At 44.0% G+C, this 19,492-nt stretch overlaps 1 protein-coding gene across 1 annotated transcript in view; it reads right to left on the bottom strand.

The window, feature by feature from the left end:
• nf2b (neurofibromin 2b (merlin)) overlaps positions 1–18,241 on the bottom strand; it is a 78,524-nt gene extending 60,283 nt beyond the window's left edge. The window contains exons 1-3 of the mRNA XM_038814046.1: positions 18,050–18,241; positions 13,680–13,808; positions 2,393–2,518 (exon numbers count right to left, since the gene is read on the bottom strand). Coding sequence (XP_038669974.1) covers positions 2,393–2,518; positions 13,680–13,769 — 216 coding nt within the window. The 5' untranslated portion in view covers positions 13,770–13,808; positions 18,050–18,241. The remainder of the gene's footprint in view (positions 1–2,392; positions 2,519–13,679; positions 13,809–18,049) is intronic.
• Between the last annotated feature and the right edge of the window lie 1,251 nt (positions 18,242–19,492).

Here is a 19,492-nt window from a genome sequence, read left to right as displayed (position 1 = left end):
AGCACTGCAGTCTCACGGCGCTGAGGTCCCAGGTTCGATCCCGGCTCTGGGTCACTGTCCGTGTGGAGTTTGCACATTCTCCCCGTGTTTGCGTGGGTTTCGCTCCCACAACCCAAAGATGTGCAGAGTAGGTGGATTGGCCATGCTAAATTGCCCCTTAATTGGAAAAAATTGGGTACTCTAAATTAAAAAAAAATTATAATAAAAAAAAGCATTCAAGTATTCTACCACAGGAAGGAGAAACATAAGAGTGAAAGAGGCAATTGTTCGCCTTATTATATGCATTCAAGCAGATGGCTAATAAGTCGTAGGACGTCTCCAGCCTATATTCTTATGGTAGTGATGTGTGTTAAGGGAGAGGAGAAAATATAAATTTACAAATAGAAAAAAAATGGTCCTTGTTGGAACGTCTTTTGTTTAAATAATGCTGATTAAATGGCAAACCCTCAAGTACGTAAAGTAGTAGGGCAGCACAGCGGCACAATGGTTAGCATTGCTGCCGATGGCGCTGAGGACCTGGGTTCGAATCCCGGCCCTGGGTCACTGTCCGTGTGGCGTTTTCACATTCTCCTTGTGTCTGCATGGGTTTCACCCCCACAACCCAAAAGATGCGCAGGTTAGGTGGATTGACCGCACTAAATTGCCCCTTAATTTGAAAAAATAATTGGGTACTCTAAAAAATTTTTTTATGTATGTAAAGTAGTACTGTGATGGAGTTGAATTAAAGTAGCACTAATATTTCTTTTATAGTTTAATGTGCTCGAAAATGAAATAATTTTTAAACCAAATAAGACTTTTCATAATTAGTTCTAGATTACTAAGATTCTTGGGTAATTTAGAACCTAACTGTAAAAATAGACAGGTGGGCGGCACGATGGCACGGTGGTTAGCACTGCTGCCCCACGGCGACGAGGTTCAATCCCGACCTCGGTCACAGTCCATGTGGAGTTTACACATTCTCCCCGTGTCTGCGTGGGTCTCACCCCTACAACCCAAAGATGTGCAGGGTAGGTGAATTGGCCATGATAAATGGCCCCTTAACTGGGAAAAAAAAAAATTAAAAATAAAAATGAAAAGACAGGTGTCCCCAGCATTGATGCACTTCAAGTGATGGCCTAACTGTTTCCATTATTCAGAAAAATGAATCAAACTCTTATTCAATGGGTTTCATCTAACCTGTTTCATTCATTACTTTTAGAACAGCAAACGGAAAATAATGTAAGCACAAATATTTCAACTGCTAATGCAGTTTATTTTTCAGTCTAAATTAGTTCACCTGCATAAAACATGAGTGAGTACAGGTACTCATATTCTTAAATTTGGCTGCCATTTTCTGGGAACTGGGCATTAAGACAACAAGTTCCCTACCAATGTATCTGTTGAAAGTAGAGGCCCATTTCTCTCATCATCAAATCATTGGCCCTATGATTTATTTCTTCTGTCTGCACATTCACTAACAGCATGTCTTAGCATAGAATCCTGGAAAACTAAGGCTCCAACTATTTACCTTATTTACACTGCAGTCACTTCTCCACTATCACTGCTTCAATTGCAAGGACAGTGAAATCAGTGAGAGTAGAATGTGTGACTGGAGCAGCATCCTAACCTGCGTTTAGCAGTATTTCCATCTCAGTCAAGGAACTTTATGGAAGTCTTTTTTTGTCTAGTGACACTTTTTATTAAAAAATAAAGGATTCATTTAACCAGTTTTCTAAGGCTTCTCAAAAGTAAAAACTTGCTCGATTGGCAGCTTGCAACTGGATTCTGACAAGAGCTCATCGGCCTGAAACATTGACCCTACTTCTCTCCCTTGTCGTAATCAGTGTTTTCAGCACTGTTTCGATGTCTATTTCTCCCAGTGAAGTTTTACTCTTTATGTTTGTAACTTAGTGCTGTTACCAATTGGTCTCTAACTACTGTTATCATGGACACCAGTAGTCAAGCTACCCTATTGGCATATGATTACAACTGCTGTTATTCTGTCCATATCGCAATTTTTAAAAAGCCAGGATCCACTCAAGTCTCTGACACACTCATTGATCAGATGATTTTTTAAATCCACACTTATCTCAGTTTCTAGCACTGTCCAAAGTTGTCAACTGTTCTGAAGCATTTAAAACACAGCATTTTTTACTCTCTTTGAAACGATTCATCTGGATAAATAATTGCTCACACGGAATTAAACCCACCATTAAACAAGAAAATAAGCTTTTTCTTAAATCAAGATTAAACACAAAATCTATGGAACTCACACTCACACATTGCGCACTAGTTTACTAGTTTGATCTTAAAATTAAAACTTTTAATTTAAAAGAATTTTCAGATTTAGAAACCATTTATCTGGATTTCTGTAAATAGCATTTTTTTAAAAAATCAAATGAAAACCTCATACCCGTTTCTCCATTTTTAGCCATGCATATGTATCTTTTACAATATACCGTAATCCAAAGAACCAAGTTTCACGCAATCCAATTGTTCGACACACCAAGTCAAACAGATCCTTCCCTTTCCATTTCACCTACAAAATGAAAAACAATAGAATTTAAAATACAAATTTATAATCGCTTATCTTACTTTTGATACTAAATAAGACATGGTCACCTAATCTTGGGCTAGTGAAGATGAAATGGTTGAGGGGAGGCTTCCACTAAAGCTAGCAGACAGGAATACTGACCGATGTGGAACTGGACTTTTACCAATTGGGAAGTCCCCTTATTGAATACTTATTCAGCGTTAACATGGTTAATTGCATGAGGACCATTAAGAGCACAGCATAGGCTTTCCAAGGCCTCTGAGAGCTTCAAGGAAGAAATACTTCATATCCGCCAACTCGTCACCAGATTGCACAGACTTGGATGACCCCGCATAAAATTCCCTCAGAGCCCCATTTATCTCCTTTGTGTTCACAACCCTCTTCCCATCCACAAGCTGCAGAGAGGATCGCCCTAGAGTCGGCCTGTCTTTTTGTCAAGCAGGCCAGGTATTTGCTTGGTTTAAAATAGCTTAATTCACAAGGTGTTCACTACAGGCTTCTTCTTCACTCTGGCAGTTTCCTACATAATTGATTGGTGACGTCACTTCCAGTAACAACATGCATTTATTAATTTGACATAGCTTTGTCAAAGGGTCATCTGGACTCGAAACAGCTCTCTTCTCTCCCTACAGATGCTGCCAGACCTGCTGAGATTTTCCAGCATTTTCTCTTTGGTTGCATTTACTAATTAATAATACTGCAGCTACTGAGACTCAATATAAATGCACAACATTTCGTCCCCCTTTAAATTGAATGTCCCCAACAATTTCAAATAAATGAAACATGACCAATAATCAAATAAAAATAACAAATAAAGTTTGGAGGTGTCTGCTTCTTTGCACTAGTTGTAACCTCTGGCATTTTCGTCTTTGTATAAACATTATCAGTGGTTGTTTTGACTGGCGTGGACTTTGTAACTAGAGGTTGACTCTGCTTGGTCCGAAGGTGAAGTGCTGTCTTCCTCAATAGTGTCTGCCGGCTTCAGGGAGGTTCAGGTCAGGACTTCGTTCTGAGCTTTCAGCAGGTTCCAATTCCGAAGGATCGGTTCTCTCCATCAACAGCTGGTCCGCATGCTTCCTCCAGATGACACAATCTCCTATCTGGGCAGTATACGAGACAGGTCCTCTCTGTGCAAGGATAGTGATAGGAACCCATTTTTCTCCTGTGGAGTAATTCCTGGCAAACACTCCTTTGTCCTTGGTTTTGTTTTACTTCCCCGCCATTCTATTTGCCTTGTTGTTTCTGTTGAACAATTTTTTTTTGTTTCGATGGTAATATCAAATGTAGTTGTCTCTTCATCATTGATAAGGCAGGATAGATTATAGTCATTGAATGTGTGGTATTCCTATACATGAGTTGGAATTGTTTAAGGTATTTCATCGACAAACCATGTTTTTTGGTCGCTCTCAATGTGTTTCATGGTTTGAACTAAATGTTCTGCTAGTCCATTCGTAGCAGGATGGTATGGTGCAGACCTAATATGTTCAATTCCATTCTCTTTCAAGAAACTTCCAAATGCTTAGTGAATCCAAACCTATTAAAGATTTCTGCTGGTCTCTCAATCATCTTTTCTGATGACGTTGACTCTATTATGGAGACGTCTGGCCACTTTGAACGAGTATCGACCTTGACTAAGAACATATGTCCCTCCAAAGGTCCTGTCTAGTTGACGTGCTCCTGTTGCAAAGCCTCTTTTGGCCATACCCAAGGATATAGCTCTGCTGACGGTGGCAGGTTTCATACCTTCACACGTGAAGTACGTGTTCCAGCTTTCTCTTCCATCTCCACATCCAATACAGGCCTCCAGAGATAACTTTTCACTATTTCTTTCATGCGCACAATTCCGCAATGGCCCTCGTGCAATTTGTTTTAAACTCATCTTCTCAACGGTAGCAAAATTCTCACTGTGAGCCTCCAAAGAAGACATCCTGACTGTACAGACAACGCTAATCTTCTAGTGGAGTACAACTTCAAGTCAGGTTTTAGTTCACAGAATCATAGATACCCCTTTCAACAAATCAACAACCTGAGCTTCAGCCTCTTTTTTAAACACCCCCAGCTCAATAATTGCTCTGCAAAGGGTGGCTACTCTCATCCACCTTATTCATTATGTATAAAGTACATGCAGGAGCTTTGCCTCTAAGTATTCTTTCCCAACTTTGGTTAATTTATTTTCCCTTCAGGGTGGTTAGCAAGTGCTGTTTGAAGTCCGTGTCACCAGTTTTTGTGTTATGTATTGTGGAGAACTAATACTAGGCAGCATGGAGGGTCAAACAACTAACGCAGATTTATTTACAATATGTGTTCACTACAGGCTGCTTTTTCACTCTGGCAGTTGCTAGGCACTAGCAACCTGTGACGTCACATTCAGGACAACTTACACATATTAATACGCAGTTACTAAGACTTAATATAAATACATAACATTCCTGAAATGCCTCAACAATCGTCATTGGGAATCATTAAAATACTACTAAGAGCTGTCAGCACTGGAAAAACATAACTCAGCATGAATCACATTGCCTCCAGAATGAAGGGGATAAAAGCAAAAACTAACTTGTGCGAGAAGAGTTAACAATATAGGAACAAGTTAAATTTTGTCAGGACAAGACATATTCACATATAAATGCAGAAGCTATTCTAAAAATGCAATACTTCTGGGGACACTGTTATGATCCCCAGTTGATGTTATAACCGGACAGGAAGGTCCCAGTATAGAACGCTGGCTCAAAAGATCGTAATTTATATTTTTTTATATATAAGACATGGAAGAATAGAATCATAGGACTATGAATTAGCTTTAACAAGGAAAAAAACACATATTAAACATGAAAATGATTACGATACAAAATGCTTTTACTCCCCCTTAGATTAATTACACACCGGTTTTAAGATTAACACGGATTAGAAAGTACATCTTCCTATACAATGGTCTCATTCACACACAGTCCCTCTGAACACTAAGTGAATGTTTGTAGATGTCTCCTCAGAATCCCCACCAGATGACTGTCAAGTGAGATTTTCCAAACACCACTCCACACGCTTTAAATCTTCTCTCATAATTATGCTTTCTCTTAACAGTTTTCAGTCTGAAATCCAGTCCAGGTTTTCCAAATTAAACATTTAAATAAAGCTTCAGCTCCAATTTTAACAGCAAATCTAGTTCAGGATTTTACACCACCCCCATTTAGGTTTCCTTTATCTTCCAAACTCTGAGATGCAGCCACGGATTTCCATGGTTATTTCAACTCGTGTTCCCCAGGCTGCAGTAAAATCTTACAAACATGATAATCAGTTCAGATATCTTTCTGGCAGCTCTGCTTTCTCGTTCAGTCTCTCTTTACTGAACAGTCCACTGTTCTAGTACCATTAACCTCAGACTTTTTGGAAACATCCCTTCATTTCTCTAGTTTCCTTAACTAGCTGGTCTTTACATTTATGTCATCTATTTTTATAACCATTACTCCATTGTATGGCTTTTCTTCTAGCAAAGCCTTCTAAACCAACTGCTTCCAGCAGAGCCTTTCTTCAACTGTGTCAAATTAGCTAAATTAACTCAAAAGCTCTCTCCCTTACAAGGCCTTATTTGCGAAGCAACCACTGCTAATTTATGTATTCTTCACACCGTAGCCCTCTCTAAGCAGAATAGAAACAGTCGGAATTCAACCAACCCCCGCACATACCAATACCTGTGTCCAGCATGAACCTAACAATAGGTTTTACCCTTCCAGTCACAGAGAAATGGGTGGAGTTTTCTGGCTGTTCACAGCGGTGGAATCTTAACAGTCCCACTGTCGGCGCACCGCTGATGGGGGTTTTGCAGCGTTGAGGGGGGATTTCAATGGGACACCCCGTTGATAACAACAGGACCAAAGCATGCTCTTGCCAGCAACTGGTGAGCCCGCCCTCTGCTGCTTCAAAACATGCCATGAAGGGGGAAGGAAAATCCCACCCATTAAATTAAACTCATTTTAAAACTATACCTCAATTCTAATATTTACCAATATAAATATAAATTAGTTAAAACTACCTTGGTTTTCCTAACACCGGGAAATACACAATTGGCCATAAATAAATGATGAGTCTGACCATTTGATACACTAGGTAAGGAGCGCCTGTAGGATCTGAACTTAATTTTATGCCTCATCTGAAAATATGCACTTCTGACAATGCAGTACTTATTAGTATTGTACTGAAGTGCAGCTCCAGATTTGAATGGAGCTTGAGCAAATATTCTCACAAAAAGGTGCTACGAAACAGAAATAGAAACATTTCAAGTGACTGTGCATCCATGGTGATAAGTAAAATGCTCACCTTCAATTTAATTGGGGGGGGGGGTAGGATACTCTGATTATTAAAACATTTCACAACCCAGTTGTACAAAAAACAAACAGTACAAGCACTAAACTTTGCGCTGGAGAGACCAGATACCTCGCCTCTGTACCAACAGAAGGGAAAGGAAGGGGGGATAGTGCGGAGAGAGGGGAAAGGAGGGTGGTGGGGAGGGAAGGAGTCGAGGTGCTGGTGGAGGGAGGCCCAATAGGACATTGCCTGAACTACCTATGAAGGCAAAAAAACAAAAGAACCTTCAATTATGATGTGCCAGATTTCGGGAGTCCCCCAAGTAAAAAAGGAAATTAAGTCAATCAGTAAACAGTGTAATCAAGAACAACAATAACCCAAAGCACCCTTCCCCCCCTCATGTTCGATGGCAACCAATTCTCAAAAGTGCATACACAGTCCCCATGAATTGGAGAACCCTTCCTTCATCCCCTCAGCTCAAACCTCACCTTCTTGAGTCAGAAATTCCAGTAGATCCCCCTACCAAGCCAAGGCACAGGGTGGAGAAGCTGACCTCCACCCCAACAGGACCCTCCTCCGGGCAATCAGCGAGGCGAAGGCTGAAGAGGCGACGTTTCCACTTGTAGGAAAAACTAGAACCGGAGGACACAGTTTCACACTAAAGTGACGATCCTTTAAAACAGAGATGAGGAGGAATTTCTTCAGCCACAGAGTAATGAATCTGTGGAACTCTTTGCCGCAGACGGCTGTGGAGGCCAAATCACAGAGTGTCTTTAAGACAGAGATAGACAGGTTCTTGATTAATAAGGGGATGAGGAGTTATGGGGAGGTGGCAGGGGAATAGGGATAAGAAAAATATCAGCCATGGCGGAGCAGACTCGATGGGCCAAGTGGCCCAATTCTGCTCCTATCTCTTATGGTCTTAAAACATCTGTCCCTGCACCCACCTGCAGCCCGGGCCAGTCTGACATCCCAAAGATGGCTTCTAGGGGCCCTGGTTCCAATTTCATGTGCATTACCCCCGAGATGACACTGAAATCCTCCAATGCTTCTCCAGCTTCGGACAGGACCAAAACATATGTACATGGTATGCGGGGCTCCTCTCACAACGTTCACATATGTCCTCCACTCTCTCAATGTGGAGTGCGCCCTATACACGACCGTTAGAAGCATCAGCCCCAACCTCACACGTGAGGTTTAGGCGTTAACCCTCCGGAGCACCTCACACGACAAGCCGTCTTCCTAACCTCCACCAACTCTTCCTCCCACTTGGCTTTGATCCCCTCCACGGACACCTTGTCCTCTCCCAAAATCCTCCTATAGATCAGCGACAATCCCCCTGCCATCAATACCTCTTTCAGGGGTCATGTCAGAGGCCCTGGAGGGTGACTCAGAGTCCAGAAATGGCAATATTTGGGGCATCGGAAGATCTGGCGGGGGGGGGGGGGGGAGAAAGAGAGAGAGAGAGAGAGAGAGAGAGAGAGAGAGAGAGAGAGAGAGAGAGAGAGAGAGAGAGAGAGAGAGAGAGAGAGAGAGAGAGAGAGAGAGAGAGAGAGAGAGAGAGAGAGAGAGAGAGAGAGAGGGAATGTTCTGACCTGGGTTATTGTGATGCGGTTGCGTTCGTTGGGCCACCAGGTTGGTTAGAGTGTTAATTTGTTAAACTGTGAAAATTACAAATGCTTCAATCAAATCTTTTCTTAAAAAAAACAATACCTCTTCCAGGGGGTCAGCGCTATGGGGAAGCTCTGAACCGCCTTCCTAGTAAAGTCTCGGTAATGCAGGTCTCCATACCCTTCCGCTTGCCCCAGTCCACATTGCTCCCCCAGCTCCCAGCTTAAAGTGCTGCCTCAACTGCCTCCAAATCTTCAGTGTTTGCATCACCCTCGGGCTCTCAGTATTTACCCGGGGCCACTGGGAGCGGCACTATTACCAACGCCCCCAACTCCAACCCCCTGCACAGACCCTCCTCCATTCAAAACCACTGGGACTCCGCCCTCCAACCCAACTCCTCATCTTTTTGGAATTCGCCACCCAATAGTAATATAATAAATTTGGGAGGCTCAATCCCCCTGCCTGCCACACTCTCTGCAGGGCCACCTTCCTAACCCTGGCTGCCTTCCACCCCCATCAAATAAACAAGGTGATCAACTTGTCCACTTGCTTAAAAAAAGGCTCTGGCAAAAAGACCAGCAGGCACTGAAATAGAAACAGAAATTGCAGCAACACATTCATTTTCGCCTGGACCAGGCCTGCCAGTGACAGCACGAGGCTATCCCACCTTGCCAAATCCGCTTTGCCCATCCCCACCAAGCTAGTAAAATTGTACCTATGGAGCTTCACCAATCCCCCCCCCCCCCCCCCCCCCCCCCCACCCCAGTCCTGCGCCACCTGCACCCCCAATGACCTGAAGTGGGCTGCTGCCCTGTGAAATGGCATACCTCCCATTCCCGCCCGGGACACCACAAAGTATTCACTCTTTTCCAGGTTTAATTTATATCCAGAAAAAGGCTCAAACTTCGGAGAAGTTCCATTATGTTCTCCATCGAAGCACTCAGCTAATATATATATATATATATATATATAATATATATAATAAATCATCTGCGTACTGAGATACCCTATGTTCCACCGCCTCAGTACTATTCCCTTCCACAGTACCGAGCTCCTTAAAGCGATGGCCAAAGGCTCTATCGCTAATGCAAATAACAGAGGGGACATAGGACACCCTTGCTTGGTCCCCTAGTGCAGAGCAAAGTATCCCAAACTCATACTTTTTGTGTGGACACTCGCCATCGGTTCTGTATATGGTGACTGGGTACCCACTCAATGAATCTTGACTCGATCCCAAACCTCTCAAGATCCACGATGAAATACCCCCATTCTACTCGATCAAATGCCTTTTCCGCATCCAACGCAACCACCACCTCAGTCTCCTTCCCCTCAGCCGGCGTCATGATTATATTTAATACCCTCCTACTATTTGAGAATAGTTGCCTTCCTTTCACGAACCCCATCTGGTCCTCCCAATCACCTTCGGGAGACACCATTCAGTCAACATTCAGTCGCGATGGGGCTGATGCTTCTAACGGTCGTGTATAGGGCGCACTCCACATTGAGAGAGTGGAGGACATATGTGAACGTTGTGAGAGGAGCCCCGCATACCATGTACATATGTTTTGGTCCTGTCCGAAGCTGGAGAAGCATTGGAGGATTTCAGTGTCATCTCGGGGGTAATGCACTGTGCCTGTGCGATCCTCACCCCATCGGGTCGTTATCTTTCTATGACAACAAGGAGATTGAGGCCTCTCCCAATGTTTGTGGTAGAACTCCCTTCCTTATTGCCTCCTCAAACATTCCCACCGTCAATTTCTTGTATTACTCCACTGGGAACCCATCTAGCACTACCACCTTCCCCCATTGCACCCCAATTGTCTCTTTTACTTCCTGTTCCCCTACCGACCTCTCCAGTGTGGCCCTATCTTCCTCCCCCAGCCTCGGATACTTTAATCCGTGCAGGAACTCCCGCATCCTCTGATCCTCCACCGGCGGCTCAGACCTATACAAATCTTTATAAAAATTCTCAAACACCTTATTGATCTGGTCCAGGGCCGCCACCAATTTTCCCCTCCTGTCCCGCACCTTGACAATTTCCCTCCCCGCCGCCTACCTCCAAGTTGGCGCACCGCCTTGTCCCCATACTCAAATCACTCCCCTCGCCTGCCTCACTTGGCGCACCGTCTTCCCTGTGAACAACCGATCAAAGCTAGCCTGAAGCTCCCTCCTTCTGTCCAAAATGGCTGGATTTTCATCCCCGCGTACCTCCTGTCCACCTCCAACATCTCATCTATCAGCCTTTGACACTCTTCCCTCTCCTCTTTATCCACCTTGGCCTTAAACGATATCACCTCCTCCCCTCGCTACCCCTTCAGGGCCTCCCTGATACTTCTGCAACACTTCCCCATTACACTTAAAGCCACCCTCCTGATCTTCTCTCAAAAACGTTGGTTCCTCACGTCCATTCTCCACTCCGGTCTCTGCGTTACACCCATCTCCAGGATCATGACCACCCAATGCGGTGCGTGATCCGAAATTGCTGTCACCGAATACTCTCATCCCCTCGCCTCAGCTTCTTCCCCGCTACAAAAAAAAGTGTATCCTCGAATAAACCTTGTGAACCGAGGAGAAAAACGAATACACCACGCCCTCGGGTGCAAAAACCTCCACAGGTCCGCCCCTCCCATTTCCCTCATAAGCCCAGGCAGCGCCTTCACGATCCACCCACCCACCCCCGGACTGGGCGAGCGAGCACGGCTGTGACCTGTCCAACCTTGGCTCTTGCACCAAATGCCAATCCCCTCCCACTATTAGCTTATGTGAATCCAAACCCGAATTGGCCCCAAACATCTTCCTCACAAACCCTGCATCATCCCAGTTAGGGCCATACACACTTGCCAACACCACCAACCTCTACTCCAAAGCCAGTTACTAGCACATATCTATCCCCCTGGTTCACCACCACCTTCTCCAACTGGAACCTCACTTTCTTACCGGCCAAAGCCACTACACAGTCGAACCCTGAATGAAATACCTGGCTTACCCAGCCCTTCCTTAGCCTCACCTGATCTTTTACCCTCAGACAAGTCTCCTACAGCACGACAAGATCAGCCTTTTAAGGTTTTTTGGTGCGCATACACCCTTGACCTCTTCATTGCGTCCCCCCCAACTCCATCACATTCCACATAACTATCCTAACCAGGGGTCTCTCTCACCACCAACCCCCGATGTCTCCCCTCCTATCCGCCAGCATCTTAACTCCTCCCCTGCCCTCTGGGCTTGGCCCGCCCCATCCCATTGTTGCCATAAAACTCCTCCCCTTCTCCCAGAAACCCCCCATCCACTTCCTCTCGAAAACACCTCACTGAATATCGGTCCCCTCCCCCCACTTTTCACATCTCCTACACCCATGAGCTTGCGAGTGCAGAGACCCCTGCCCATGCCCCACTCCCCACCAATCCCTTCCTCCCACCCGGTCCCAGGAAAACAAAGATATCCCCTTCAAACAAACAAACAAACCCAATGCAAACACGCAAACCCCAGAAAACTGTCATTACGAAACAACCTAATTCCTACCTGATCCAACTTCACTCCATTGAACACATATAACATGAAATTAAAAATAGAACAATATACAATCTTCTATCCCCCCCCTACCCTTGGTCCAAGGCCAATCCATTTCTCACTTCTGCCCCAGTCCTTCTGCCTTCACAAATGCCTCCGCCGCTTCTACCATCTCAAAATAAAAGTCTTTAGAGTTGTAGGTCACTCTCAAATTAGCTGGGTACACTACACCGAACCGTACACCGCTGTAATACAGTGTCGTCTTCACTCAGCCGAAGTCCGCCCACCTCCTTGCCAACTCCACGGTTAAGTCCTGGTAAATACGTATACCAGCGCCATCCCACCGCACCTCCTGCTTCTGCTTTGCCTAACTCAGGAACTTCTCCTTCACTTGGTACCTGTGAAAACAAATAATCACCGCTCTTGACGACCGGGGAGCCCGATCCAGTTCATACCGGGAGGGATGTCCCCCAACCTCAACTGCTCCGCCAACATCTTGGCAATGTAATCAGTCGGTCTCGGGCCTTCCACCCCTTCGGGCAGGCCCACGATCCTCAGATTTTGCCCCCTACATGTTTTCCAGGTCCTGCACCTTGGCTCGCAGACCTTTGTTGGCCTCGACCACCCTCTTCAGCTCCTCATCCATCGAGGTGAGCTGATCGCTGTGTTGCGACAAGGCCTCCTCCACCCCCTTCTGTTTCTCACCCTGCTCCCGCACCTCAGCAAATGTCTTCGACACCGCTACTGCTGCCTTCACCGAGGCAATCACCTCCTCCACCAGCAACTTCAATGCCACCATCATCTCCTTCTTCACCTCCATGTGCTTTGAAAACTGTTCCTCGAATTCCAAAGCCATCACCTCGGTCATCTTTTTGGCCGTGAGCAGTGTGGCCCCACCCAGCCACCGCCATCTTTCCAGTTGCCAAGCTGACCTGTTCGTCGCAAATCTTTCACTTGCCCCTGCTTTGCGGTGGCTTCCTATTGGTTTTTGGACATCCCCCCTCCTTCCGTATGTCTTCCTGCACTTATCTGTTGAAAAATTGCCCCGGCCCAGGACATTAAATTCTAAAAAATCAAGCCCTGAGCAGGAGCCAGCTAATGTGCGACTTCCTCCTACATGTCCCTAGAGTCAGGAAAGTTAATACTTTGGATGCAATTCCTTGTCAGAAATTAATATTTTAAAAACTCTCAGTTGCACATTTCTAGTATTTTGACTGTCTTTGCAATTAATAAACTTATATCCAAGATTCAGAATTGGCATCAGAAAGCATATTCTCCCCCATTCTGCTTAATATATACTCACATTTTTAAGATGACATTAGCAAGCAAATGAAAAAAAGTATATCCCAAGTCATCCAGAACTGTGACCATTAAGTTTCACGCTGGACCATTACTAATCAAGCTTGAGATAAGGAATGGGCTAGTGCACTCTGACAAGATTATCACTGCTGCTCATACGTAATTCCTCTCCACTTTTTGCATGTTAGGAGACCAGTGATTTTCCTCAGCGGACTTTCCTTGAGCCTATTTTTATAAATACATGTCATTGAAGCATGATTGCAACATTCAACTGCATCAGAGAATGTTGATTTAAGCTCCATTCCAGAGATTTCAGCACAAAAGCTTAGAGCTACATAGTAATAGTAAGTAAAGCTGCATTGTCAGAAGTTATGATTTTGAGATGAGGCATTAAACTGCCAAGACAAAAACAAACTCTTTCTCCTACCTCACAGCTGAATTCCATCTCTGCATCCATGGTAATAACCTTAACTTTGAAAGTTTTAGGTTGTTTCTTCTTTAAGCCCATTATCGACATTTTGCTTCCAAATGCCTTAACAGTCTCCTATGATTAAACCTGACAATTAAAAGCACAATTTTAATGCCATAATCATAGCACGTATATGAACACATATTAAAAATGCAAAGCTAATAAATGCTCGATGCCCGGGGGTGGAGGTCAGCTTCTCCATCCTGTGGGACTGGGAGATCTGATGGAGTTCCTGTACCTCAGGAAAGTCAAGTACACCTCAGGGGAGCAATTGAGGGATTTTACCAAAGGTGCCAGCTGTTTATTTTGTATTTCAAAGAGCTGGTCACCGTTAGTCGTTAAAGGGGGGGTTGGGTGTTTTTGGAGGGGTGGGGCTAAGGTTTGGGGGTTGGTTATTCTGATATGGTTGTGTTGTTTTGTCTTTGTATTATGTATAAAATGAAAATAGTTGAATAAAAATATTTTATAAAAAGCTAATAAAGGCAATTTATACAGTAAAATCCACCAGCTTTTCTGACAAGATGATCCACCACCCTAATGAATGTTTATATATAGTGGCCTCCCTCGACATCTTTTGCTAATATTGCTCTGTGCTAACCACCAGGAGGTATGCGAGTGTCCACCTCAATTTCAACTCTACTGTCTGTCATTTACTTTTACACAGTGGCTCGGCCACAAATCTTGCAGGGTCAAAGATCTCTGCTACTGGGAAATCTGTATCTGTTGAATTTCCAATCTATAGTGCATGCTCTCTCGTCATTGAGAAATGCCCAATTTATCAAGAGCTTAGGCACAGGTTGAGCCTCATCTCAAGGAAGCCCATTCTGTACAATCCCAAATATCTCAGGGTACCGTTACAAATGACTCCAATTTTCGACTAGAAAAGGGTGAGGGTTATGCTTATGGTGTTGTTCTTTTCAAATCTCAGAATCGTTACAACACAGAAGGAAACCATCTGAATTATTTTGTCTATCCTCTCTTCTACCCGCAACCCTGCATATTCTCTCTTTTCAAATAACAGTCTAATGTTCAGATGGTTTCCTTCTTGAATCCCTCAACTAAACCTATCTCCACCACTCTCAGATAGTGCATTCTGGACCCTAACCACTCACTGGGTGAAAAAGCTTTTCCTCGTATTACTACTGTAGTGCTTCTTTTACTAATCACATTAAGTCTGTGCTCTCTCGTTTTCGATCTGTTCATGATTTGGAAGTGTCTCCCTTTCTACTCTGTCCAGAACTCTCATGATTTGAAATGCCTCTATCAAATCAAAGGGGACTAAGACTGAATCATGAAGGCCTTCTGATCACACAAAGAGTAGCCCTGCAACATTGGGGTAATGACTTTGATTGACAGCTATTTATGAATTATTTGAATAAAGGGGTAGGGACCTTGATCAGATGGAAACCTTCTGTAACTGACAGCTTTGACTGGCAGGGGATTCATCTCACAGGCTTAATTCTGAGATAAGGAGAAATGCATGGAGCGCACAGGCAGATGACATATTTGCAACAAATGTTAAACGATTTTTAAATTTCCATGGCAGTCTGATAACGACTAGATTAGTCGGAGGGTTACAGTAAAAATATGGTTAACATGAAAACTAGAGACAGTCATTTTTAAAATTTATAAATCAATCATTGTAGGGAAATACATCGTACTGTGAAAACTATGTATGCGTTCATTTAGCCATCTTAAAGATAAAATTATTTGTTGGTTTGAAGCCAGTGCTGTTCCAATTTACTGTGAATAAAGAAAATTCACATGGTATATTCCAGGAATCAGTGATGGAGTAAGGATTTTTATTACAATTCTTAGATCAAGGCATAATCTAATCAGGTAGGGAAGAGAAAAGGGTGCACTTCAGACCATTTAGGATGTGAGCCACAGGAGTAACTGGTGGCACAAATCCAAGAAAGAATCCGAGACGAAAATCCAAAAACTATGAATGGAAAACCCAAATATGGAGCTCAATAACTTAAAAGCTTTTCTGATGTCTGCTCATATTGTCTCTTGCAGCATGGCTGAAACTCAAAATGTTTCAACTTATAACAACCTACATTTATCTTGTGCCTTTAACCTGGTAAAACTTCGCAAGGTGCTTCACGATGAACAATATTGTTACAGATCTCAGAATGACATTCACCTCAAACACAGTAGTGCCGTGTTTGGAAACAGAATGGGCGGCCTATTTGCTTTTGGGATCTGAAGAAGAATGTGAGAAATAAGGTTCAAGAGCACAGGATGGTAAATAACAAAAAGGACACGATAATGTGGGCACCCTTGTGACGATCATAATAGCTTAGGATGAAGCTGAAGACTCAACATTTCCAACTAATGCAGAGCTGCAATAAAAATGAAAATGCATGAAACACTCTACAAAGCTGCAATCAATAAAGTCAACAGAATGTTGAACATTATAGGAAAAACAAAAAACACGTGTCTGTGGAAGACATCAAACTATGTAGTGTTATGGTCAGACAGCACCTTAAACATCGTACCTACCCTAGAAAGACACTCAAAATACCAGAATCATTCAAGAATAGAATAGCATACATGGCCTCTCATGTCAAAAGTCTGAATAATGAGTTACTGACTGATGAAGCTTCTGTTTTTCAGCCTGAACTGAGAATTGATCTTATAGTTGTATACAAGATGGTTAATGGAATAGAAAAGGTAAATCATGAATATGACTTAAGTTGAACCAGGGAACACATGTTGAATGAGGAGACACAAGCTTGAAGCAGTAAAAAGTAAATTTTGGGATGTCATCAAAACTTCACACACAGATTGATTAACACCAGGAATGGACTGACAGATAGAGTAACAGAGGTAAAGATCCTGCAATCAATGAATAAAGAACAAGGTGCTGCAACAGATCAGAATGGATAAATTAACAATTTGTAATCGCACCTTTAACATAACAAAAGATACCAAGGCACTTCACAGGAGCGCAATAAGCAAAATATTACACCAAGCCAAATGAGGCACTATTGGAGCAGATCATTAAAAACTCCGTGTGGAGTTTGCACATTCTCCCAGTGTCTGCGGGGATCTCACCCCCACAACCCAAAGAGGTGCAGCGTAGGTCGATTTGTCATGCTAAATTGCCCTTTAATTGAAAACAAAAATTGGGTACTTTAAATTTATTTTAAAAAACAAGCTCAAAGAAGTAGATTTTCAGGAGTATCTTAAGAAGAAAAGAGATAGAGGGGTGAAGAAGCTTAGGGTCTTGGCAGCTGAAGGTACAACCACTGAGATTACTCAAGAGGTCAGACTAGCATACATATCTGAGCAGTGTGGGATGGAGGGGATCCTCAAGATAGGCAGGGGGTGAAGCCATGGGGGAGAGGAATTGAAAACGAGTATGTAATTTTTAAAATTGAGGCATTATGCCAAGGTAGGTTACCCAGCAAGCACCCCGTGGATGAACTGGTCTTGGTGCAAGTAAGGAGACTGATGGTGAAGCAAAGTTTTGGATTACATGGAGAATTATATTAGATTACTCAATTTGAGAGGCAATAAAGGCATTGATAAGGCTTGCACAGATGAGCTGAGGCAGGAGCAAAGTTATGAAGGTGAAAATATACAGAAATGTAATCAGAAGCTCATCTCGGGGACAAATGTGTCTGACCAAGGTTGTGGTGTCTGGCTCAGCCTCAGAAGCAGGTTCCCCAGGAGCCTCTCTCCTTGATGCCTACACTGTGGTACGGTTCTGTAGCAGTACAGTAGTGAGGTGTTATGATACTTTATTTATTCTGAAGCTCAGTAGCAAATTAGTCATCAGGCTCTGTTATGATACTTTATTTTAAAAAAAGAAAAGACTTGGGGGTTTTGTTTTCTGTAACTCAGTGGAAAATTAGTCATCAGACTCTCAATTGTGTGCTGCAGTGTGTGTGTGCTCTTTGTTGTCTTTGAACTGACATGAGAATAAAATGGGAGAAAAGAAAGACGTGGATTTAGGGGGAGGCTTAAGTTGCTCTGCTCAGTAAATCATAATCAATAAGAAACCATAATGAAGTTCAAAGATGGAACAAAAAGCAATAAAAGAACCAAGAGATGATTTTTCTCGATAATTGGTTATCATGGTTATTATTTGTCTCGGTTGGAGGGAGATATACACAAATTTGAAATAATACCGACCTAATAATTAGATTTAAAATCCGCAAAAAGGATCAAATTCTGAAGGCCTAAACAGTAAAGTTATCCTTTCCTGTCCACTCATTGCTGAAACTGTCGCCACAGCTTCTAGAATAATCCGGAGCAATCGAAGTTATTTCTTTGAATATAAGATTAGTGTTCAGTCACTTTGTGCCCCCGATACTCACCCGCACCGAGCGAGCCCCGGCCTGGGGTTATAGCCACTTCCCGTCCCAAGCGGTAGCCTGACCTCACCAACCTGCGGCCTTACAGCGACACCGAGCCGCCCGGGGGTGGCCCAGCCACCGTGACTGAACACCGCAGCCTGTTCACCGCCACCATCCGACACTCATTATCCGCGCTCGGCTGCCGGCCGAACCCCGCCGAGCCACTGAGCGGTCAGAGCGCACCCTCTCGGTGGGATGTGCAGTCCGCAGCACCAACAATGCAACCACCTCCAGAAAGGCAGCTTTCCCTCATTTCCCCAGCAATGCAGTCCTTTCAGCCCCTTCATTCCACCAGCAACACAGTCTTCTCAGCAGCCCTCATTTCACCAGCAATACAGCCCTCTCAGCCCCTCATTCCAGCAGCAATGCAGCCCTCTCAGCCCCTCATTTCAGCAGCAATACAGTCCTCTCTGCACCCCTCATTTCCCAGGAATGCAGTATTGTCAGCCCCCCTCATTCCTCCAGCAATGCAGCCTCCCTCATTCCCCCAGCAATGCGGTACTCTCAGCTCCCCCCCCCCCCCCCCATCTCCCCAAACAGTGCATACCTGTCAGTCCTACTTTCTCCAGCAATGCCTCCCCCTCATTACTCCAGGATTGCACCCCCCTCAATACTCCAGCAACACAGGTCCTATCAGGCCCAGTATTGCAGTTCCCTTCACCACCAAACAATACAGCTGCCCTTACCTCCTCTCACATCCTCAACAACACAGCTTCACTAAACTACGTATTATCTACACAATGCAGTTATCCTTACCCACCCAGCAACACAGTTATCCACACATCTACCCAACAGTGATTGCTCTCTTTCCCCAGCAAAACAACTTTTCTCATTCCTCCTCTAGTTATGAAACTTGTCTCACCTGCCCAGCAGCATAATTTTGTATAATAATCTTTATTGTCACAAGTAGGCTTACATTAACACTGCAATGAAGTTACTGTGAAAAGCCCCCTCATTCCCAGCAGCATTACTCCCCTCACTGCCTCTCCCAGCAGCAAAGCTCCCCTTGCTCCAACACAGTTCCTTTCACTGTTCAGCAATGCAGCTTTTTCTCACCAACCCCCAAGCAATGGAGATCCAGCATCCCACTAGGAGCAACACAACTTCCCGCCACCCCAAGTTCTCACACAGTCCTTACCCAACAGTACAGCTGCTGCATTGTCCGGTTATATGCAACACCATCCCAACTAAATTGCATTCCAGCGGCCCTCATCCCCAAGACATTACAGCTCAATTTATCCTGCTATATATCCTCCTGATAGTCCCACTACAAAGAGCACAACCCACACCACCAACTACACTGCTCCTGTCAGAATCCACTCCCAAACCAAACTGCAGTCAAACAGTTGTCATCCTAAAATTGCAGCTCTTGTAAAAGCCACAAACCCAGCAAGCTAGCTACTT

The sequence above is a fragment of the Scyliorhinus canicula genome, chromosome 12, assembly GCF_902713615.1.
Source record: "Scyliorhinus canicula chromosome 12, sScyCan1.1, whole genome shotgun sequence".
NCBI classification, from domain to species: Eukaryota; Metazoa; Chordata; class Chondrichthyes; order Carcharhiniformes; family Scyliorhinidae; genus Scyliorhinus; species Scyliorhinus canicula.
This window is presented reverse-complemented; position numbering and strand designations above follow the sequence as displayed.